We start from the raw sequence: 23,854 nt of genomic DNA on the forward strand, positions 1-23,854 counted from the left end.
GTTAGGGGGCGCAAATTACTTGCGTTGCCCTGGGTGCTGACAACTCACGCTACGCCGCTGATGAAAGGTGCTCACACTGATATTTAAAGCCCTAAACGACTTAAGCCCCAAATATCTGAAAGGCATCTTCCTTTCCTACAGACCCTCTCAGGTGCTGAGATCAGCAGAGGGAGTGCCTCTTGGTAGTTCCTCCACTCTCAGCCTCTCACCCCCACTCTGCTGGGGGTGGGGTGGCCCAAGGGAGGCGCCTTTTCTGTGGTGGCCTCTAAGCCATGGAAGTCCCTCCCCACAGAGGTGTGCCTGGCACCTTCATTGCACAGCTTCTGGAGGACGCTGAAGATGCACCTCTTTTCCCTGCCTTTTGGCACTTGAGGTGTATATTTTTAGGGTCCACCTTACTTTTGTAAGTCATTTTAAATTGTTCTTAATATTGTATTTTAAAGTTGTCACCTGTTATGGGACCTTGGGGTGAAGAACGGGCAATTAATCATAATGATGATAATGATTTGTCCTCATCCAGGGTGAAGATGGCTTCCCAGGTTTCAAGGGCGACATGGGCATCAAAGGAGACAGGGTGAGTTTTTTTGTAAACATGGTCTTCAAAGCTGGTCGTGATACTGAGGTTGCCACTGGGAGTAGATCCCAAAGCTGCTACCCTAGAATAACCCCTTCTGCCTGCAAGAACGAGGCATTCCAGAGTGTTTCAAAGACATAAGCTTTCACTTCCTGCCTTCTTCTGAAATTCATCTGAAGGTATACAGATCCTCTGGGAAGGGACAGTTTTTCTCTAGACAGTGACAGAATCTGACACTCCCTTCTTCAGAGAAGGCCTGAAAGTTGGAGAATAGGAAGTATGTTTTGTTGCTGTGACTTTCACATAACTTATGTTAACTTATAGCAGGGCAGTCCAGGAACTGCAGGCAGTTGAAGATGGGATCTCCAGTCATGGGGCAGGGATATATGGATTCATTGGCTCTTTCCGCTTGCTAGCAGTATAGGATCTGCTGGGGGCAGGGTCCTCATCCATTTGCTCCTTCTCCTCCTCCTCCTCTTTGGAGACCTCAGTTTCCAGGTCTGGGCAGGGCTGAAAACTGACACCTTGGTAGTTCATTGCCAAAGCACACTTGGTAGGGATGTGGGAGAGGGCCTTCCCAGTGGCAGCTCTCAAACTTTGGAATTCCTTGTCTAGAAAAGCCAGACTGGCTTCCTCAGTGCTGTCCTTCCGCCACCAGTGAATACCATTTTATTCCAACAGGCCTTTGGGAAGTGACTGTTTCTAAAGGAACACGCTCTTAGTAGGGCTGTGCGGTCTTTTATTATATGCATTTTAATAGATATTTTTATATTGTTTTAATTGTGTTAAAGTTTAATTACTGCTTGATTATGATATTTGCTCTTTACGCTTTTTGTATTTTATATGTGATTTGTATTTTTATCTGTAAGCTGACTTGAGTTCTGCTCTGGAAAAATGTTGGGATGTTGTTGTTGTTGTTTTGCAATTCTGTTTAACATTACCCTTAAAAATTAACCTACAGCTTAACAGTGAGTGTGAGATGGGCTTTGTAAAGGATCAAGAAATTCATCTCTCTTCTGATTCTTGACAGGGGGAAATCGGACCCCCAGGTCCACGAGGCGAAGATGGCCCTGAAGGGCCAAAGGGTCGCGGAGGCCCCAACGGCGACCCTGGTCCTCTGGGCCCTGCAGGAGAAAAAGTAAGAGCACTATGTGAATGGTATTGGGAAGCATGTGATGAGTTATGATAGAGCAGAGTTTGCCAGACTTTTCATGTTGGTGGCACACTTTTTAGACATGCATCATTTCGCAACACTGTAGTCCAGTTTTACTAGCAAACCAGAGGTTAAACTAACCCCTTTCCAGCTCTGGGAGGAGTGTGGGGAGCGTTCGCATGGCACTCCTATGACACACATAGGAAAGCTCTGTGATAGGGTTTTGAACAGTCAGAATTTAGGATTTATTCTACAGCATCTATGTCTGTTCCAATCAGACTTCCTGCTAGTTAAGAGATTTGCGTGTTCAGACCCAGAAACCTCCCCCCTAAATAAATTCACACTTTACTCAAATTTTGGTTTTTGGCAGAATTTAGGCCACAACTTTATTGATTACAGAAAGTGTTTGGTTGCATAGGCTCTGGTTCGACTAGCTCCCTGCCATGCAGGTAGCGCTGACCCAGGGTTCCAGCATAGGTCAGCCGAGGGCGAACACCTGGATAAGCGGAAAGCCGGGAACAGGCTGTCTCCACCACCCAAATGTCCCCCTGGACTCAGGCACAGGCACAACTCCCTCTCTGGGTTGGCCACACCATCGAGTCCCTGGATTCCTTTAACGGAATACCTTTCACATAGGAATGGTGAGAGCGTTCTCCCATCCCTATCACCTGAGCCAGAGCCTATCCGCAACCTTGCAAGTTGTGACGATTTGCTACGCAGCAGGCAGAACCCAAATGTCAACAGCCAATCAGCCAAGTGAGAGAAATTCCTGCCATGCCCCTGTCCCAACAACAGATGACACACGACGGCATAGCATGGTCAAGTGCAAAACCCTAAAATTAGGGAGAGGTGGGTGAGTGTTCCGAATGCACACGCCGAAAGAGGAAGCTCTGGGTCACATGCATGGGTATAAATAGGCCCCTCGAACCGTTTGGATTGCGTCCCATTGACCAGTTTGCACCCAGCTACGAGGGACCTTCCAATCGGGTGTTGTGGCTGACCAATCATACTCACCCACAACACAGGGTGTCGGTTTCCAGGTCTCACTGCAATACATGCCCTCTTTAAGGGAGGACCCGATATACCAAATACTACCTGGATCGTTTTACTGGTGCCACTGGTAGTGTCTTGTCCAAGCAGAACTTTCTAGGTTCAGGAGACCAGGGGTGGATCAAAACCTATTCTGTTATTACTGTTACTATTTCTTGGATTACCCTGGAACCATGAAGCCGTGTAGAGAAAGGGCTGCCCATCATTCACCCATCCAATGCTGGCCTAGTCTTCATTTTGGATCATGTCCCAAAGCTAGGGATTCCTTCCCACCCCAAAAGTACTTGAGCTGTGTCACAGTTTTAGTCAAAGCAAATGAACTGAAACTAGCAAACCAAGGTTAGTCAGGTTTTTTTTTTATTTTAATGGGTCTATTTGTCCTACTCAGAGCAGACCCATTGAAATTAATGGCTCTAAGGCAGTCATGTCCATTAAATTCAGTGGATCTACTCTGAGCAAGGCTTGCACTGGGTACAACCGCACCACCCTGTTCTGAATAAAACGAATGATAGATACAAGTCCGTTTTTGGTATTGTGTAAGCATAAAGGTTAATTCTGGATTTAAGTTAAATATAGAGTTCCCCAAATAAAACCTGTTCTCTTCATTTCTTAAATATTGGTTTGTTTTTACAGGGCAAGCTTGGCGTTCCTGGGTTACCGGGATATCCTGGGAGACTTGGCCCCAAGGTAAGCCTTGTTTTGTTTGTGGAGAATTATCTGTTTGGGATGCTCACATTAGAAAGTTTCAGATATTGCTATACCTCTAGGAAGAAGGTCTTGTATCTGAGAGATGCCTCTCATCTCAAGTTTCTTTTTAAATTGTCCGTATTTATCCTCCTGTCGGAATGATGTATGGTCTAGCAGTGGAGCCAATGGTGAGAGTTTGGGGGCCAGAACTGAGTCCTAGTCCCTCCATTCCAGCAACCTTTAAAAATGGAGTATGGATCTTTCGCCACTCTGTCCGGGATAGTTTTAGGAAAGGAAGTGCCCCTACTGATGGTGAAGGGGGAGGGGCCTTAATGTGCACCCATGGGATGTCATTTTGTTCCCTAATCAAGGGGATCTGAGATTTAATCTGAAATGCTCCAAGACGTCCCTTATTATGACATTTCATAATTTATTCTAGATTTTTTTCCCCTGAATGAGACAAATAGAATTAGCTTTCATTGCCATTTTTAAGCAGAGAAGAGAGAATACAGATAAGCAAAACCAGGAAAAAAATATGAGAACTTTAGAAGAATAGACATTTTAATCACAGCTATCCTGCCAAGCCAACTGAGATTTGAATGCTTCCATTTCACCAATTCTTGGGAAATATCTTTGAGCGAGTTTTATAGTTTCTGCAGCTAAGCTGCTTAAGATCTGATGTTAAATTAATGCCAATATATTTAAAGACACCGTGAGCAATACTAAATTATGATTGTGATATTAGTTGTTCAAAAGTCATTGTGGGTAAGTTAATTGGAAGAATGGCAGATTTTGCATAATTTATTTCCAGTCCCACAGCTGCATGAAATGCATTCAATTGTGTTTTGAGTGGTTGGAGTGCATTAAGAGAGTCAGAAAATTAACCAGTATCATCAGTGAACATACTGATTTTGTGCTCAATATTTCTCATTTTTACACCCTAAATAGTTGCATCTGCCCGCAAATGAATGGCAAGCACCTCTATCACCACTACAAAGAGCAGTGGTGACCTTGACAAGTGCCCCTATTGAGGTGGATGGGTTTGGTGTCATACCCATTTACTGTAATGATGATGTTAGACTGTAGGTAAAATTGATTGATCATATGCAGGAATTGCTTACCAAATTGTCATTTAGATAATAAATATTTTTTAAAGTGCCATTGAATTCTGTCAAAGACTTTGAAGGCATCGAGAGAAATTAAAGTTCCAGACGAGTTTTGTGTGTGGAGCTCATGAATAACAATAAGGATTTTCCTTACTGAGTCTAATATATTCCTGTATGGTATAGAGCCAGTTTGGCCGGTTGAAATATATTGTCCAATATTTTAATCTTTTCAGCCATTACTGCCGTGAAAAGTTTTGCATCAACGTTAATAAGAGCAATAGGTCTAAAAGAGTCCCTGGTTTCAGCAATAGGGTCAGTTCTGAGGTTCACCATGTTTGGAGAATTTCACTTCAATCTAAAATTGAATTAAATAGTCTAATTTACCAGAGTGAGAGCTCCATTTCAAATGTCTTATAACAGGCATAGGCAAACTCCGGCCCTCCATATGTTTTGGAACTACAATTCCCATCATCCCTAGCTAACAGGACCAGTGGTCAGAGATGGTGGGAATTGTAGTCTCAAAACATCTAGAGGGTCGGAGTTTGCCTGTTCCTGCCTTATAATATTCCCCTGAGGAGCCTTCTGGTCCTGGTGATTTGCCCAATGTTAGTCTTTTTATTGCTTCCTGTACTTCCTATTGGGATATTGGTTGATTCAAATAATCCCTGTGTACCTCCGACAAAAGGCACACTTGAGAGAGATAAAGTTCTAGAGAGGATTGTGAAGGATTGTCGGGATGAGTACAGGGAAGTATAATGTTTTTGAAAGATTTTACCAATTGCCAAAGTATCAATGGCCCTTCCTGGAGGCTTTCGTCAAACACCGGACTATCATAATTGGTATGATACAGAACCAACTTTGCCAAACATGCAACCTTTAGCTGCCCTGGGAGCAGAAAGCTCCACTTGTGCAGAATCACACGAGCAGTAGATATCTGCCACACAAATGCCCAGGCAAACATGGGAGCAAGCAGGGGCCATCAGCTTTACTCCAAGCCTTCCATTCCCATGACGGGATGATAAACACAAATACAAGTACCTTAAAATTTTTGACACTGGATAACTGCACTCTTGATAGATGAATAAAACAGAGAGTATTGTGATCAAGTGTGTGGTGTCCTGTTTTTCTTGTTTATCTTGACGTTCCAGGGGAGATTGCCTTTTCCTAAGTTGTGAGAGGGCACCGTCAGCTACGTTAACCGATGTTGAAAGTTGAAGATCTTTTAGCATATTTTCAGCTGCTTGGTTGTCACCCAGCACACACTGTCTGTGCTGAGCTATTAATATTGAAAAGAAAGCCTCAATGGTAGGCAATGCCAGCCTCCTTCAGGGCAGCTGTATAAGGGCGAAAATCTCGTTGCTGGGCGAGAGTGACCAGACCAGATTGATTTCTTGAAATATGGCAGTGCTGGATTCTTCATATTTTAAGCCCCTGATATTACAGAGTGCTTTAAATGTTTTAAAGTCTATAATGCTTAAAGCAGATGACAATATTACGCGAGGCTTCACCCATTTTGCTTCGGCCTCCAGGGACTCTGTGTGCCCTCTCCACATCTGCTATTGACATGGTGGTATTTATATTCCAAGTAAGTATCCAATCCACCAAAAATTGAGCCACACCTCTTCTTTCCTGATTCTCTGGGTAGGCCTATGTTTTTTTGGGGGGATACATCTATTTCTGTCTGATTGTTCCTTGAGCTTCAGGGCACGATCCTCCATGGCCTTACGCATTAATTGTATTTCAGATTGATTAGTGGTTGCAAGATTCAGCACTACATTTGCACTTTGAGAGCTGGTTAATTAGAAAGGATTTTAAATTTCTGTGAAAATGGTGCCAATGCTGTGGTCTAGTCACACGTTAGGGCATGGAAGATTCTGTCTATGTATAGTTACAGGTAGGTAGCCATGTTGGTCTGCCATAGTCGAAACAAACAAACAAAATCCTTCCAATAGCACCTTAGAGACCAACTAATTTTGTTATTGGTGTGAGCTTTCGTGTACATGCACACTTCTTCAGATACCTTCAGATACCTGTCTTCAGATACATATCTGTCTATGTAGGCATCTGAGTCTCTATTGGCCTGCATAACTGCTGCCACTTTTCTGCCATTTTGTGGGCAACCGTTCCCATTAGACATATCGGTGTCTGAGGCCTTGTCTGAGTCCTCAGATATTGAGCTTTGAGTTTGCTCAGACATTAGATCGAAATGTGTGGACTTGAGTTTAGATCCTCAAAATCCTTGAATCATTACTGTTCCCATGTGTTACTTTTTTTGCTGTTCCAAAGCCTATGGTTGTCCCTCAATGCAATTATCACCCTGTTGTGTTCAGAGATGTAAGATTATGCTGCCATTTAGCTTTGCAGTTAGCTACGCCACCCCCCGCCCCACAGTTTTAAACACAAAAGCAATTTTAAATAAACAGATCTTCAGAGCCTGCAAACCTTTTGCAAATCTCTAGGAAAATTTACACTCATAATAAATGCCTCTTCAAGACGAGAGCTCGTAGCATTCAAGCTGCCTCATCAACCTTAAATTATTAAGCAGGGATGCTACTCCAAGCGCCAGGAGTGCACACGAGAGATCCGACAGGGTACCAGGGGAGTAAGGAAACAAAGCATCCCGGGTGATGCCGCTGTAGGCACTCTGAGGAAACCCTTTGATGCCGGCATCGACTGCCTCCCTCTCTGTGCTTCCACTCTGAGCAGTCTTAAGGAGGAGAGCACCAAAGCCAGGCTCCCATATTACTCTCCATGCAAACTGTTAGATAATTAATTAAGGATAATGATTACAAAGGCAGTGCCACTGTAGCATAAAAGTGGTGGCCCCATTTCTAGGATAAAAGGGGGTGCCCACCCCATGCTCACTTTCATTTTGAGTGGGTGTCCACAAATTCTCTTTTTAAAGAAAATGATAAATACATCCCTCTCTCTCTCTCTCTCTCTCTCTCCCCCTCTCTCTCTCTCTCTCTCCCCCCCCCCACCATATTTTATCACAGCCTCTAGAGATACTGTGTGTTTGGAGCAATGTTAATGTTGTTGTTTTCCTTTGATATTTTTTTTAAGCATGGTGTTTTATTATTTTTAATGCTTGACGGGTGGGGACAGATTTGTTTGATGTTTGAGACATAATTAACCAGGAAGATTCGTTCCTTGCCTGTATATATTTCACAGAATCATAAAATCATAGAGTTGGAAGGGACCCCAAGGCTTACCTAGTCCAGCCCCCTGCAATGCAGGAATCAGAGCTAGATAATATTGTTTGTCAAGTAATATTCCACATAGCACTTTCAGTGTCCTTTCAATGTGTTTCCTCATAACGGGGCAAAGTCACCTATCATGTTCTTCTCTGTGAAGATGACATTCGAAAAAAGCATCACCCATAGTTTTGACTACAACATTGGGCAATCTTTTGGGCCACCTCACCTCACCATGCCTTGCTCTGGGAGGACTCTACCATTTCCTTGTTTGTCCTGTTGCAATTGGATTCAATAACTTTTTTTTTCTTTTAATCATTTTTCTTTTATTTTGACAAAGTAATAATCATAAATAAATAAGAATAAAAATGTGCACCCCACCACCGAGACCATTCCATTGTAACTATAAAACCTCCCAACATTTCAACACCTCTTGTGATGGTTTGTCCCCTTTCCGTTTTAACAGTACAAATTCTACATATCTCCTCCATATCTCCTCAGAATCATTTCTCCTGCATATTCCCAGTCTTACCTTAATGGCACATGTTAATTTAATGGCACGTGTTAATTTATCATTAATAGCTATATCCCACACCTCTTTATACCATTCTTCCATTTTATATTCTGCTTTCCCCTTCAACTTCCTAGCTATAATAATTTGTGCAGCTATCAATAAATTTGTGAGCAAGTCCTTCATAGCCTGTGAACCTTCCACCCCATCGTAAATTAATAATAATGCTACCTCTGGACTTTCAGCTTTAACCCAGTGATTTTTGTTATCTCCTTAAAACCCCTTTGCCAAAGAAATTGCACATATTTACAGCCCCACCACATGTGAACATAATTTCCTGTTTCCTGGATTCAATAATCTTGTTGTAGTGTTTTACTGATCACTATCTGATGCATTCTAGTGATTGTAAACTGCTTTGTGAGAAGATGGGTGCTGGGTAGAGCTGGTATGGTTTGTGGCTAGAGTGTCAGACTAGGACCAGGTAGACCAGGCTTCAAATCCCAACCAGGCCATGAAGCCTCCTGGGCCAGTCACTGCCTCTCAGACCAGTGGCGTAGCGTGGGTTGTCAGCACCCGGGGCAAGGCAAGTAATTTGCGCCCCCTAACCTGTGGATTTGCGCCCCCTAACCCGTGGATTTGCGCCCCCTAACCCTAACCCCCAGATGTTGCGCCCGGTGCGGCTGGGCCCCCCTGCACCCCCATGCTACGCCACTGTCTCAGACTAATCTACCTCACAGGGTTGTTGTGAGGATAAAATGGGGAGGAGGGGAACTATGTAAGTCAGTATAAGAGTTTAAAACAAACAAAGGAATGGTCTTGGAAATTTCACTCTTTTTGACTTGTTAAGGGCCCCACAACAACTTCATTTCCTTCTCTTCTCCTGGAAGTGCGATTCTTTGGTCGCTAGGGTGCCTTGTGATGTTATTTTGGCAGCTACAGAATGTTCACAGTGACTTCCTTCACTCTCTTTCTCTCTCTCTTTTCTCTCCCTTCAGGGCTCCATTGGATTTCCAGGGTTTCCAGGAGCAAATGGTGAGAAAGGAGGAAGGGTAAGAGCCTTTTTTTCTTTTTATGCCAATGCTTGACTCATTCCTATTGCAGAATTGTAGAGTTGGAAGGCACCCCATGGGTCATCTAGTGAAACCCACATCACTCTTTGCCCTGTTCCGAAGCCCCCATTTTTCCTCCAGTGCATGTTTATGACACCTGAGGATGGGTAAACCAAAGCGTAAGGGACGTGACAAGGATCCCTTGTGATTAGGATAACACTGATGGGCTGGTTAAAAGGCTTTGTGTTTATTTGTCCAAGTGCAAAGCAAACTCCATTTCCATCATTATGAGACCGACTGGCAGACGGGTGGGGGTGGGGGGGCTCTCATGTTCTTCAACAGCACCCATGTTACAATGAGAGAGCATGGACAGCGTTAAATTTCCCCTTTGCTCTCATTTAAATTCAAATTGCTTCTAACAGGCATGCTTGATCGGAATGCAGGAGGTATAAATTGCTTTTCAACATGTTAATATTGTGCCATCTAAATTTAGTTTACATAACTTGAGGACGGGAGGGGGGCCATGTACTTTCTGTCTCCCTCCCCCCAGCCCGGCTGCTCTTATTTTTCTGGTGCACAATTTTCATCCCTTGATTGTTAACCACAAATCACTTCCCCACCCCACACCCCTAGCCCGCTTTAGGGGAGGCTTTTGGCAGCATTTCATTCCACTGAGTCGTGTCTTACGAAATGCCACCCTCTCCTTGCTGAATCATGGGATAAATTCAAATGCTATGCAGTGAGGAAAACTAGCAGCGAAAACACCACTCTACTGCAACTGTCTGAAGCCCAGCCCAGCTCATAGAATTACAAAGTTGGAAGAAACCCTGAGGGTCATCTAGTCGAATTTCCTGAAATGCAGGAATCTTAACTATATAAGACATGACAGATGACCATCCAACCTCTTCTTAAAAACCTCCAAATGAAGGAGAGTCCACCACCTTCTGAGGGAGTCCATTCCAGTGTCAAACAGCTCTTACCTTCAAAAAGTTATTCCTGATGTTTAATTAGAAACTCCTTTCTAGTAACTTGAATCCATTAGTTTTGGTCCTACCCTCTGGAGCAGGCGAGAACAAGCTTTATCCATCTTCCATTTGACAGCCCTTTAGATATTTGAAGATGGCTATCATATCTCCTCTAAGTCTCCTCTTTTTTAGGCTAAGCATACCCAACTCCCTCAACCGTTCCCCATAAAGCTTGGTTTCCAAACCCTGGATCATCTTGGTCACCCTCTCATCCGTTGAAAATCAACAGAGTTCAAGATAGTAACATTTCATTTTGTCCTGGGTAGCATTTGACTGAACTGATATGATGGAGCAGAATGTTCATTAACATTCTGGTGGCTCAGAGTAGATTGCAAACATTTGCAATCCAGATAGGGGAGAAGATGGTGTCAGTTTGGCTGGGGGAGCCTATAACAGCCAGGAGACAAGAGGCAGGGGTGGGAGAAGCTGCAGGACTGGAGAGTGAAGAACAGGTACAGGAGGAGGGAGAGATCGGTCAGGCAAGTGTAAAGTCAAAGGTTTCCATACCTCCTCTACCTGCCCATATCTCTTCTACTCCACTGTCTCCTGGAACCAGAAAAGGATTGAAGCAGGAGGAGCAGAAACAGGTTACACACAAGCAGAATCTTTGTCTGCCTGTGCGGAGCTTGGGTGGGGCCAACACATAAGCTGAGGTCAGGGGCAGGGCCTCTCTTTTGCCGCAGCTGCCTCATTGGGTGCATACCTAGAAGTAGCTGAGAAACATACGACTGATGGACATGCCTTTTCCTAACTTGCAAGTATAGTTTTGATGATAAAGAGTGAATTCCTCACTCGGGACACCCCATGCCTGAGAGTGCCATGACAGCCAACCTCTGCTTGAGCACCTCCGATGAGGAAGAGTCCACCACCTTCCAAGGTACTCTGTTCCAAGTGATTTAAGGTCACCTCTTTTTTTCTGGTTCTAGGGTACTCCTGGTAAACCTGGACCAAGAGGACAGCGGGGCCCAACGGTAAGCCACCCTGTCCCTTCCTGCTTCTTGGCTTCTCTGGGATTAGCTTTCGGGCCAGTTTCTGCATCATCAGACAGGTCACACCGTAACAAGTTTCCTTCCTTATCTTAAGGGTCCCAGAGGAGAACGTGGTCAGAGAGGCATCACCGGAAAACCAGGACCCAAGGTATTTGGGATTCCAGACACCCTCCCCCCAGATCTATGTTGTGTGCTCAAACTGATGTTTATGTCCTTTTGGCCTTGGTAGTGCTCTCATTCTAATGTCCTTATTTTTTCTTCATTAAAAGGGCAACTCTGGCGGTGATGGGCCCCCTGGTCCTCCAGGCGAAAGGGTAAGAAAAAAAACAGACTGAGACAGGAGCTTAGATGAGAGATAAACATGGACTTTTAGGCAGTAAGGGGCAACTTGATACAAGTTCATAAAATGATGTCACAGCAGGAGGGAGAGAAGAGAGAGAGGTTTCCCACCCACCTCTCCTGACACTGGAATTTGTGGACGTTCAATGAAGCTGAATGTGGGAAGATTCAGGACAGAGGAAAGAAAGTCCTCCTTCACACAGTGAAACTAGGGTACTTGCTTCCGCAGTAGGCAGTGATAGCCACCAACCTAGATGGCTTTAAAATAGAATTCGACAAGTTCACGGAGGAGAAGGAGGTTATCAATGTCTGATAGCCATAGTGGCTATGCTATGCCTCCATTGAGGGAGACATTAACATCTCTAAACATCCATTTCTGGAAACCTCAGGAGGGGACAGGGGTCTTGTCCTTGAATTGTACTTGCATGTTTCCCTTTAGGACAGGATGCTAGACTAGATGGGACATGGGCCTGTACCAGCAGGCTTTTCTTATGTTCTTATAAAGGGAAGTTGTAGTAGTAACAACAGAAGATCCTCTGATTGATGGATCTTGAGGTTCTACCAAACCTGCCCCACCCCTTGCTCTGGAGCCAACCCCCAAATGAGAGGCCAATTGCTTTAGCATCACCAGGTGGCAACACTAACTTTCTTGTGTTCTTTTGTCTCTAAGGGTCCTCCAGGGCCCCAAGGACCTACTGGCTTTCCTGGACCCAAAGGCCCTCCAGTAAGTACAACAAGGAGAGAAGTATCTGCCCTTGACCCACCAATGCACCCAGTAAACCAAAACAGAGCTTTAAAAACTACTACAAGACAACCCACTGGCTCGGATTCATCACACCTTGTATGTGAAGAAAATCTTGCTGGCTGTGTCCTCTTAGCATTTTCTTTCCTCCTCTAGGGTCCACCAGGAAAGGATGGGTTGCCAGGACATCCTGGGCAGAGAGGTGAAACTGTAAGTACACAGAGATATTCCCCATTCTGATAGGTACTTGATGTGTGGTTGTGTTCTGTGTATTTGTATTTGTATGCTTTGCAGAGGATTCTTGGGCATGTTCCATTGCAGAATGAGAGTTCAACTTTCTGCTGGGGATATGTGTTGGAAGACCAACTGTGGCAGTCAAGATATCTTGGAAGGCCAACCATGGCATTCATTATATATTGTAAGACTAAACGTGGTCAAGATCTCTTGGCAGATAAACCATGGCACTCAAGATATATTGAAACACCAACCATAGCACTTAATAAATCTTTATGGGGCCTTGTCTGCCATTGCTGATCTTTTCATTGTGAGGAGCCACTGATAAACATCTAAGGGTCCCCCTAGACATTATTTGAAAATCAGTGGTAAGTACAACAGGCAACCCTATTCAGAAGGAATAAAAGGGGGACATTTCAGCAGTTTTCAGGGGACAATAAAATGAGTGGGGGAATGTGGACCATAGCACCATCATCAGTATTCCTTTGGTTGGGTTGTAGTCGGTTGCCACCATTCTTCTTTAAATGACAACTGAGAATTCCTGCCTTCTTGGGAACAGGAGTTTATGGCTTTACTCTACTGCTAAGGTCCTGCTTGTGGGCTTCCCATTAGGGCATCTGTTAGGCCACTAAGTGAATAGGATGCAGAACTAGATGGACCACTGGCCTGATCTAGCAGGCTCCTCTTATGTTCTTAAAATTCCCTTTTTCTTCTTAGAGCTCATTCATCAGAGTCATACAGTCTAAACCAGCCTCCTCTGCTGAAAGCTGGTGCCCTTCTGATGTTTTGCACCCCAACTCTCATCCTTACCAGCCAATTGTGCTGGATTTGGGGGAGTTTTGGTGCAAACCATCAGTTCTGTTGCACTTGATTCACACACCTTCCAATCTGTGGAAAGTTTTGGTTCAGTAACAACCAAACTTTTGAACCTCATATAATCTGCTTTCCCATCTGATAACCTGCAAATATTCAGATACTCCTTCTGTCACCTTTCATTTCCCTATCGCTATCTCCTTCAGGATTTTATTTTTTTTATAATGTATATAAAACAGACAGAACAGTTATAGCAACAGATGAAAATGAAAACAAAATATGACAAACATAACTACAAAATAGGCACCTAGAGTGAGTCCACTTGCACATGGGTTAAAATAGCAAGGTCACTCTTAAGTAAAAACTATCAATATTATCTAATTATCAAGTCTAGTTCCAGATTTGCCAGGCTGGTGACAAGGCTGTCTTGAAAATGATGGCTCTATTGTATATGTCATGAATGCCAAATCATATTCAAAGTATCTGGAGGTTCTGGTCCTTGTCGAAATTTAAAATTATGCATAATTTTATCCATTTTAGCTATATTCCAGAGTAAGTGGCACCAAGCATCCAGTGTCAGATTTTGCGCTGTTTTCCACTGAGTTGCAATTACTATTTGAACTGCCAATAATATAGAATCATAGAATTGCAGAGTTGGAAGGGACCTTGAGAGTCATCTGGTCAAACCCTTTGCAATGCAGGAATCTCAACTAAATCATACATGACAGATGGCCATCCAATCTCTGCTTTTAAAAACCCCAGTGAAGGAGAGTCTACCACCTTCTGAGTGAATTTGTTCTACTGTCATACATAAGACCAGTTCTTTTGACAATATATCTACATTGGTACCATCAAAAATATTCACTAAGGTTAATTTTGGACAACAAACAATAGTTTCTTTAGTAATACCTATCATTTCTGTCAAAATTAAATTCCAAGAATCTTGCACCAACTTACATTCCAAGCATAAATGATAATATGTATCAAGTCCTTTGGGATTTCTCCCTCTTTCTAAGATGATAAGAAAACTTATTTGGAGAAAATAAGCTAATCAATGTCAGCTGGATCATTATCTTGCATGATAAAAGATTAGCAATTTATTTAGCTACCCACTGCTCTTTTAAAACAGTAATTTCTTATTTACTTTTTTCAAACAGGGTTTCCAAGGCAAGACAGGTCCCCCTGGGCCTCCGGGAGTTGTCGGTCCTCAGGTAAGCACCCCCTCCCCACCCAGCCCAAACCACCCTATTCTCTTGCCAATTTCCTTCTCCCAACCTTACAGGGAGAGCTGCCAACTATCCAATTATCTAGCAATTAGTAGACCCTGTCGGATTAATGGCAGAGTTAATTCTGTAAGCCCATGTTTGTGTCTGCTTTCTGGGGTGTAAAAGTCGACTGCCTGGTAATTATTGTTTGGATATGCTAAAACGTAATTAGTGTAATCTTTGGAAATAGCATCTTTGCCAAGGCATTGTTAATGGAGTCAATGAGAAGTTTTGCGATGTTTGCTTTTCCTTTGTGAGGAGATGCAGGATTGGGACACTTAGGGATCTGCCCACACTCCCATTTGTCTCATGCTTTCTTATAATTTGTATCGGGTCAGTAGCACTGATCTGAAAGCTTATCATTTCTAAGCCCAATGCAGAAATGCAAAAACCGTCGTTGTTGTTGTTTTTACCAAAAATTGGGTTTTTTTTTACAGAACAAACGAAATACCCATTAAAACCCAATTAGAAATTGGTTGTTCTTCTGATCCATTCCTTCTTGGGGGGCTCCTGAATGGAAAAACACACACTTTCCCTTGTGACACCTTGTGTAGGTGTTCCTCTTTCACCTCCCCCCTTCTGTCTCCGCCCATGCCTTGTGTAAAAATTTCCAGTTGTCTCAAGAGCCTCTTGATGTGCACTTCTGGTTCTCTGCCCTACACTATTTTTTTTAGCAAAAGGGTTCCCCTTTTGCGCTCATGTGGGCATTTCAAATATATGTGTACGTGTGTGTGAGCGAAAGCAGCTTCCCTTTCCAGTGCCAATAGTATCAGATGTGTGACCGCAATGCAAAAATGGGGAGTAACAGGGGAATGTAAACCATCCACGTAGCCCCCCATTCCTTGGCTGCAGCAGCGGTCAGCACCCTGTGCTGTTGACACCTTAAATGTTTATATTATGGGCTATGTGAGTGGTCTTCCTTTAATATTAATCAAATTGCAGTCTATTTTTAACTTGTTCTTGTTGGACTTCCCCTTGGGAGTTTCAGAGAAGTGGCAATATTTTCTATTATTATTATTATTATTATTATTATTATTATTATTATTATTTGCTTGTGAACATGGGCACAGAAACAAAATGGACTTCAAGGACCTCTGAAAAAGAGCAACAGTAAAGCAGGGCATGCACTGCAGTGCTGTGGCACAAGGGGGCAGAGAAAGGGGTGGTTAAGAAGGAAGAAAAGTGGAACAGTGATGGGCAGGATATTGTGAGCTTCCACAGGTGCCTCCTTGAATAGTTGTGGAGGAAGGTGTGGCATGAGGACCCAGAATCCCAGACAAAACTTGTGGCAATACTAATCTGCACTGCAACAAGCAGTAGAAAACTTGGGACAAATGGAAAAGTGGATAGGCCCTTTCAGTGCTGTTGCTCCCTCTCCACTGGTCTGAGAGTGGCTAAGGGAGCAGAAAGGTCAGGACCACCAAGATGTACATAGATGTATTCATTCATTCAGTTGCAGATTGCATAACTATTTAAAACAATCCCAGTCCTTAGGCAGAATATACAAATATGCACAGACTTTTATAGATGTGAAAAGGTTGCAGCACTTGGGACTTACTTATTCTTGCTAAACCACAGAACTTGATATACCTCTCAGATCAAGCTCCCTCTCTCCTGTTCCGGTATTTTTGCATGTGTTGTTCTTGCTTTCAGTGTCGTATGGAAAAGAAGTGTCTCCTTCTGTGCACTTAATTACTCTCTGCGCTTTCCTCGTAGGGTCCTACTGGGGAAACTGGTCCAATGGGTGAGCGTGGCCATCCAGGGCCCCCTGGACCTCCAGGTGAACAAGGACTTCCTGGGTTAGCTGGAAAGGAAGGAACAAAGGTGAGTCTGTTTTGATGCAATCAAGGATTGAACCTGAGCGAGACCTTCTGCATGCAAAACAGATGCTCTACTTACCCCTGAGCTATAGCCCCTCCCCAGATAGGATTGGTCTGTATTGACCATAGGGGAGATCTTAATGATGTCCCCCATCAATTTGATTTCTCTCTCTCTGTTAAATCAAGAAACTTTAAAAAAAATGGCCCAAGGAATAGGAATTGCTTTTTAAAAAATGCCTCTTGCTTTGTTGTTTTTTAAAATACATTTTGTTAATTATTTTTATTTTGCTAATTTCTGTTCTTAACATTTGAATCCTCACATTATAAACAGAATGTTAACAACAAAACTTTTGTTTAAAAAAAAATCCAACTGTGCAAATAAGCAATGAGTTTCTCCTTCCAATTCTGAACCTTGAACCTTTCCTTGCAGGGTGACCCGGGTCCTGCTGGCCTTCCTGGAAAAGATGGTCCATCTGGTCTGAGAGGATTCCCAGGAGATAGGGGTCTTCCTGGTCCAATCGTAAGTAACAGGACTTACGTTGGAAGCATCACGGTGTGCCTTCTGCTAATTTCCCCCAAACAATTTTAATAGTTTCTGCATACCAGTTTGAGTCTGAGATGACAGAACCATATAATTGGTGTACATCAATATGTTCCTTTTCTGTGAGCCTGGGAATGCTGGAAGGGTAGCTTTATTGGATGAGTGGACAATGATATCATTCACATATATGATAACCAAAAAAGGGGCCTGCAAGCCTTACACATTTGTTGACTGTACAGCTGACCGCTGACATTGTCTGTCTGCTCTAACTTACATTGTATTTCCAGTGCACAGGTTATTAATTATGGTCACCAGTCGACTATCCATCCCTAGCTTCCATAATTTGAGCCAGAGCATAGCTTTGTTGGTTATATCAAAGGCTGAGGTCAGATAGCCAAAAACATCATTTAAATATTTCTTGAGGGTGCCTGCATATTTCTCTCTTAAATGGTTTTTTAAAAAGCACTGGTACACAGTTGACTTCCCCTAACAAAAGCCTGATTGGTCATCTGCTAATTTTCCATTTGGGTGACCTTTCTCCTCTTTCTCTCCCATCTTCTTGCCTGCAGGGACCTGTGGGATTGAAGGGCAATGAAGGACCTCCTGGACCCCCAGGCCCAGCAGTAAGTACAAAACTTAGAATTGCCTTGAATCTTCACATTTGCCAACAGCCAAATTCTTCCACCTTAGAAATGCTGCAGACTGTTCAGTTCTTGGTTTGCTTATCTTCTCATCAAAGCAGATTGCTGCACCTAAACTGTGGCATCTGGTGTCTGGCCCTGGGTTCTTTGGTAGGACTGGATTTCCTGTATTAATTCTACATAAAGTGGGGTTCTATGCTTGTTTGAGAGCCAGCAGTATGTTGACCCATTAGGAAGCTGGAAGAGTAGCCCTTATGTAGAGGGTGTAACGAGGCTGTGATTTTGGTTTTGACCTGCATTTGTCACAATCACTCCTGTTTACATGCTGCTGCAGTTCAGTTTCTTCCCAATACGATGTTATTAGTCTCACTATCCACTACTTAATGTAAGCTAGGTAACTTTTTACATCATGTAGGTAACAACTGACATTGATCTCAATGTAATGGAAACATCAGTATGATGTTTAAAAAGCCGTTATACATTGTTTATGGATGTTAATTTTTCTATTTTGAGAACTAGTAGTTGTTAGAAGCATAAAAGCATAGAAAATTGTAGAATTAGAAGGGTCCCTGAGGATCATTCTAGTCCAACCCCCTGCAATGCAGGAATATGCAATTGTCTCATACAGAGTTTGAACCTTCAATGCTCTGTTTACACAGTCAGAGGCAGTAATACTTTGAATAACAGTTGCTGGAAACCACAGGAAACAAGAGAGTGCTCTTTTGCTCAGGATTCTCACTGACATCTGGTTGGCCACTGTGAGAACAGGGAACTGGACTAGATGGTCACTGGCCTGATCCAGAAGAGATCTTCTTATGTTCTACCTCCACAGTTGGATGCAGTAATGCTTCTAAGTACCAGTTGCTGGAAGCCACAGGAGGGAAGAGTGCTCTTATGCTCTGGTCCCCATCCCCTCACTAAAGAGGGCTCCAGGTCTGCAAGCAGCCTGAAAGAGATCACTGAACCTGAAGTTAGCAAATGCTGTTCACACTCAAATTATTTTTGATGGTTTCATAGCAGCCTTTGTCTTGTTGTTGAATGTCCACCAACCCTCTCTCCATCCTCTCATCCAGGGCTCTCCTGGTGAGCGAGGTCCTGCTGGCTCAGCCGGCCCCATCGGTCTGCCAGGGCGGCCTGGACCACAAGGGCCACCTGGCCCTGCTGGTGAGAAAGGGACCCCGGTAAGTCTTACATTCAGATCACGGTCAGTGGGTGGGGCTAGGGTAGTCTGATCCTGCAAGTGATGCAAGTGGTTAGTTAGAAGAATAGAATTTTAGACTTGGAGTGAACTCCCTGCAATGCAGGAATCAAAGCTAAATTGTTTAGAATGGCAATATTTTTTTTAGGGATGTAACTCTGAGTTGAAAGGGTCATGCCCTAAGTTCTGCTTGGTGTAGGCCAATGAGAATGAGCAGACCTGAGCGAGTGGATCTACTCTGAGTAATAATAATAATTTTATTATTTGTACCAGCATATACAAAAAATAATAAAACATTGAACATTAAAGAGAAATGGGACAGGGCCCATTGAACTCGCAAATAATGCAATCTCAGCAGAATTCAGCAAAATAGCCTGTAACGTTGGGTTATATATTTATTTATTTTCATATCATTTATACACTGATTGATCTTAAAAAGACAACAGCCTCAAAATGAGCTTACAAAAAAAGACAAAACAGTAAGAAAAGATGAACGATAGTTTAAGGCTTTCAAAAAGTTAAAATCACAATAGGCTAAGCAAGATTAAAACTTGGATCAACCATCTAAACATGTAATGTGGTGAGATGCGTGGGGGAGAAGCCTGTGTGTGTGTGTGTGTGTGTGTGTGTGTGTGTGTGTGTGTGTTTTAAAGGTATGATAATTCAATAGAGAGCTTCCATGTTCAGTAGCAGTGTATCTCCTGGCTCCCAGTCACTGGGGATGTACCACTGGGCAGAATGGGTGGGTAGGTGTTGATGTTGATGGTTGATGACCCTTCTTACAGGAGAATATCATTATTATTCTTGCTTTCCTTTCCACTCCACTCTGGGCCATGATGATCTCTCTCTCTTCTTTCCCACCACACACAGCTTGTGACTTTCAGAGGCATGGAAAACACAGCCTCAGTAAGGCCTTTTCCCTCCTGCCTGCCCGCCACCTCGAACTGAGTGTTGGTGTAGAGTTTTTGAAAGATGGCAGCCAGGCCTGAGGCACTAATCTCCCTCTCCGAGCTGTGTCGCAGACGTCTGCACCGTAGCGTTTATATATGTAATGTTTTCAGAGAGCTGAAATGGGTAGTTTATCTGATGCCAGATTGGTTACTGCAGAGAGCGCCTGGAATTCAAGGGAGAGGATGAAGTGATGCTCTTGGAAAGGAGAGAAACATCAAACATTCATCCTGTTGCAGGCAGGGGGAGGGAGCGCAGGGCAACTACCTCTCTCTGCTCACACTCTAAATCTAGGCCTTCAAGTAAAGGAAATGCTTTGAAACAGCAACTCATAAGAATGATAAAGCCTTAGAAGTCTAGAGTTGGAAAAGACCCAAAGGGCAATCTAGTCCAACCCTATGCAATGCAGAAATGGCAACTGAAGAAGCAAAGCTAATTTCAAAGTTTGCAGTATTTCTTCTCCAGTCAATACGAAGCATCAGTAACATTTGAAGCTAAAAGTCTGCCCACTGAAATATAGCACCTCGGCTAGGATGTATGGCGGAATATTTCCACTGCGGAAGGCTTCAGCCCAGTGGCAGAGCATCTGCTTTTCACGCAGAATGTCCCACTTTCAATCCCCACTTGTAAGGCTGGGAACACCCCCTGCCTGGAACCCTGAAGACTGCCTGTGGTCAGTCAGTGTAGACAATCCTGAGCCAGACGGACCAGCAGTCTGAGTAAGGCAGCTTCCTATATTCCAAATTAATTCAGCCTTTTCTTGAGAACTATAAGGACTAAAACCTTACTTTGTGTTTAGGGAAGGGCCATGGCTCAGTGGCAGAGAATCTGCCTTGCATGCAGAAGGCCCCATGTTCGATCCCCACTGGTTTCTCCAGGCAGGGCTAGGGAAAACACTCCTTGCCTGAAACCATGGATATAATCCGATAAGACATTGTAGAATAGGAATGCAGCACATTTGGCCCTCCAGATGTTGCTGTACATTAACTCGCATCATCCCTGTTCATTCTGGCAGCAAGGGCTGCTGGGAGTTGGTGTCAAACAACAACTGGAGAGCCAAAGGTTTCCCCATCCCTGATTTCTGACTCAACATAAGGCACCTTCCTGTATTGTTATTCAGCGTCTTGGGTCAGTGGTACTTCACATCACATTCAGGTTCAGTTCCTGGTGGCAACTCCAGGTGCAGCTGTGAATATACTGTGCCTGAAATCCTGGAGAGGTGCTGCCCGTCAGGGTAGACAATACTGAGAGATGGACCAGTGGGTTTCACTCTGTATAAAGCTGCTGATATATGTGCTTTCTTAATATATGATATATTTTTTTAAAGGAAAAAAAAAGCTTTAGTTGCACATTGATGGAAGGGGAGATCCATCCTGCCTGAGCTCATTACTTACTCTCTGATATAGATCTCCTCCTCATCTTCTTGAGGTAGAGACAACTAGAGAGTTATTAATTTTTGACGTTTTGTTATATTCTTATATGTGTTGGAAGCAGCCCAGCCAGATGGGTGGGGTATCACCATCATCATCTTACTTTATTTTTTATTTCTCAGAACAAGGATTGGAGTTAGGCTTGTTTTAAAATGAGCAAGTTACACGTGTCAATATAGTGGAGAGGAATTTGATCTGGGATTTTGATTTCTCCTCCTCCTCTAACCTTTCTTAGGGTGAAAAAGGCCCTCAAGGACCAGCTGGTCGTGATGGTATCCAAGGTCCAGTTGGGCTACCTGGCCCAGCAGGGCCTGTTGGACCACCAGGGGAAGATGGAGACAAGGTAGGAGACATTTCCCAATACCACCCCCTGCCACCCCCCAAATAATCAGGTTAGCAAAACCTGCCACTAATCAATTATCAATCTAGCATGTATCCAGTGAAGGATATCCTCCTCTCCTTGCTAATGTTCTTACTGGGTTTTGTTTAACCTGCGTTTTACAGAGGGATTGCCCTACATTGTTGTGGAAATGAGCCCACAAGATAATCATTTGAAACATACACCAGGGTATCCCTTTGTTTTCTGATGTGCATGTCTGGAGAGTCACCTTGTCCATCTGTACCAAGGGTACTCTGAACATTGTACAGAGTGCAAAGGATTAAATCAGTGGTTGACACATAACAAGCAAATATACTGGAAAATTAACAAAAGTTGCAAAAAAGTTTCAACAAGTTACTATAATCAGTTTGCCCTTTTAAAATCAGCTTTCTTAGCATTATGTGGCAAGCTGTGGTTATACATGATAGAGTGTTTTTGCACAACTAGTGCAGGATATGAACCAAGCTAATGCCACCCTCACACACGTAACCCTTATCAATTGCTGACCAGAGCAATGCTCAATATCCTTAATCCTGAAACCAAACTTCATTGATTGCTCTAACAAAATATAATGCTGTTTGTGTTCTCCCCTTGTTGGATAGGGTGAAATTGGTGAACCAGGACAGAAGGGAAGTAAAGGTGACAAAGGGGAACAGGTAAGGTGTGGTTTTCCTCTTGAGGTGGGTTGTTGCAAGTGGCGATGTAAAAAGGTATTATTTTCTGTTCCCTGTGGGAATCAAACCACAGGACAACTTTTGTTCTTCACCTGATGCTCCTCTTTATTCCAAGTATCTGGGAGAGGTCCCTGAACTCTTGAGATCCAGAGTTCTCTGAACACACTACAAAGTGCACAGTATGGATATAGTCATTGTCATTGCAAATCACAGAGACTAACTTCCTCAGATGTAGTGGAATACTACAGAGTGTCCAAAGCAATGTTGCAGAAATAGTTTTTCACCTTTTAGATTCAGTTTGTGTAGCAGTTATTTAGCTCTCCTGCAGTCTGAGGTTATTCATGTTAAAACATTTTTGCACAGCTTTGTTTTGTGTTGCTAAAGCAGTACATGAATCACCAAATATCACCCTCATCCTTATTCCATATCACATTCTCTCTTGTTGTTGGCCAGCACTAAGTTCATTATCCTTAATCCTGAAGCCAAACCTTATTGATTTCTCTTACACCTGTACCTGAAAGATGGTATTCCCTCAACCAAACCTGCCCAGGTTTTGAGATCTTCAGGGGAGGCCCTTCTCTTGGTCCTGCCACCCTCGTAGGGCCACTTGGTGGGGATGTAGGAGAGGGCCTTCTTGGTGGCTGCTCCCAGACTTTGGAACTCCCTCCTTAGAGAAGCCAGACTGGCTCCCTCCTCATTCTGTTGGCAGGTGAAGACTTCCCTTTGCCAGTAGGCTTTAGAGATCTGCCTGCTCTTAATTAAAGAGCTGGTGCCAAGCTGTTTTTATTGTAATTATTGGTATGGTTTAAACTGATTTTATATATGTATATAGTTCTAATTCTATCAGTGTATAATTGTTTTTTAATTATGGTTTTTGTAATATGTTTTTAGTAGTTCTTGTTTTTATCTGTAAGCTGCCTTGAGAACTGTCATGGGAAAAGGCGGAGTATAAAGAAGTATATAATAATAATAATGGTCTCATGCAGCATTCTTTTCATTTTGCTACCAAACCTGAATTTCATTTCCTTGTGTTCATCTTCCACTGAACCTGGCATTATTATGTAATTTGGTTATCTTGTTATTACTTCATTCCACCCTGTTTGTTTCAATGAAAAGGAAACGCAGTGTGGGGGAGAACATAATCAATTACATGTCGTTTGCAGGTAGGCAGCTTGCTATCCCCTTGATCATTGCACTGAGCATGCATCTCTTTTTTTCCAGGGTCCACCAGGCCCTACTGGTCCACAGGGCCCAATTGGTCAACCAGGTCCAGCTGTAAGTATGGCTACTATTTTAAATCATCCAATATCTTGTCAAACTTCACTTATATGGGAACTGTACTGGACTTCATTTGAGGAATCCTTGAATATGTGAAGATCATAGTCTCTGATCATGTTCAGAGTGCCTTCCTCTACCACTGAAAAGTCACAACCTGTTTCCTAGGATTAAAGGATCTGGTCTTCTGGCTTCAGGCTGAGTTGGGACCTCACAG

The 23,854-nt window shown here is 43.3% G+C and overlaps 1 protein-coding gene across 3 annotated transcripts in view; it reads left to right on the top strand.

Annotated features, from left to right (window-relative positions):
* The window catches only part of COL5A1 (collagen type V alpha 1 chain), a 183,019-nt gene that overhangs the window by 130,449 nt on the left and 28,716 nt on the right, over positions 1 to 23,854 (top strand). For all 3 annotated transcript variants that reach the window (XM_081178653.1, XM_081178655.1, XM_081178654.1), the window contains exons 29-45: positions 521 to 574; positions 1,605 to 1,712; positions 3,411 to 3,464; positions 9,271 to 9,324; positions 11,276 to 11,320; positions 11,433 to 11,486; positions 11,608 to 11,652; positions 12,348 to 12,401; positions 12,576 to 12,629; positions 14,624 to 14,677; positions 16,448 to 16,555; positions 16,982 to 17,071; positions 17,662 to 17,715; positions 18,807 to 18,914; positions 21,545 to 21,652; positions 22,291 to 22,344; positions 23,584 to 23,637. In XM_081178653.1, coding sequence (XP_081034779.1) covers positions 521 to 574; positions 1,605 to 1,712; positions 3,411 to 3,464; positions 9,271 to 9,324; positions 11,276 to 11,320; positions 11,433 to 11,486; positions 11,608 to 11,652; positions 12,348 to 12,401; positions 12,576 to 12,629; positions 14,624 to 14,677; positions 16,448 to 16,555; positions 16,982 to 17,071; positions 17,662 to 17,715; positions 18,807 to 18,914; positions 21,545 to 21,652; positions 22,291 to 22,344; positions 23,584 to 23,637 — 1,152 coding nt within the window. The remainder of the gene's footprint in view (positions 1 to 520; positions 575 to 1,604; positions 1,713 to 3,410; positions 3,465 to 9,270; positions 9,325 to 11,275; positions 11,321 to 11,432; positions 11,487 to 11,607; positions 11,653 to 12,347; positions 12,402 to 12,575; positions 12,630 to 14,623; positions 14,678 to 16,447; positions 16,556 to 16,981; positions 17,072 to 17,661; positions 17,716 to 18,806; positions 18,915 to 21,544; positions 21,653 to 22,290; positions 22,345 to 23,583; positions 23,638 to 23,854) is intronic.

The sequence above is a fragment of the Podarcis bocagei genome (assembly GCF_964188305.1).
Source record: "Podarcis bocagei genome assembly, chromosome: Z".
Classification (NCBI taxonomy): Eukaryota; Metazoa; Chordata; class Lepidosauria; order Squamata; family Lacertidae; genus Podarcis; species Podarcis bocagei.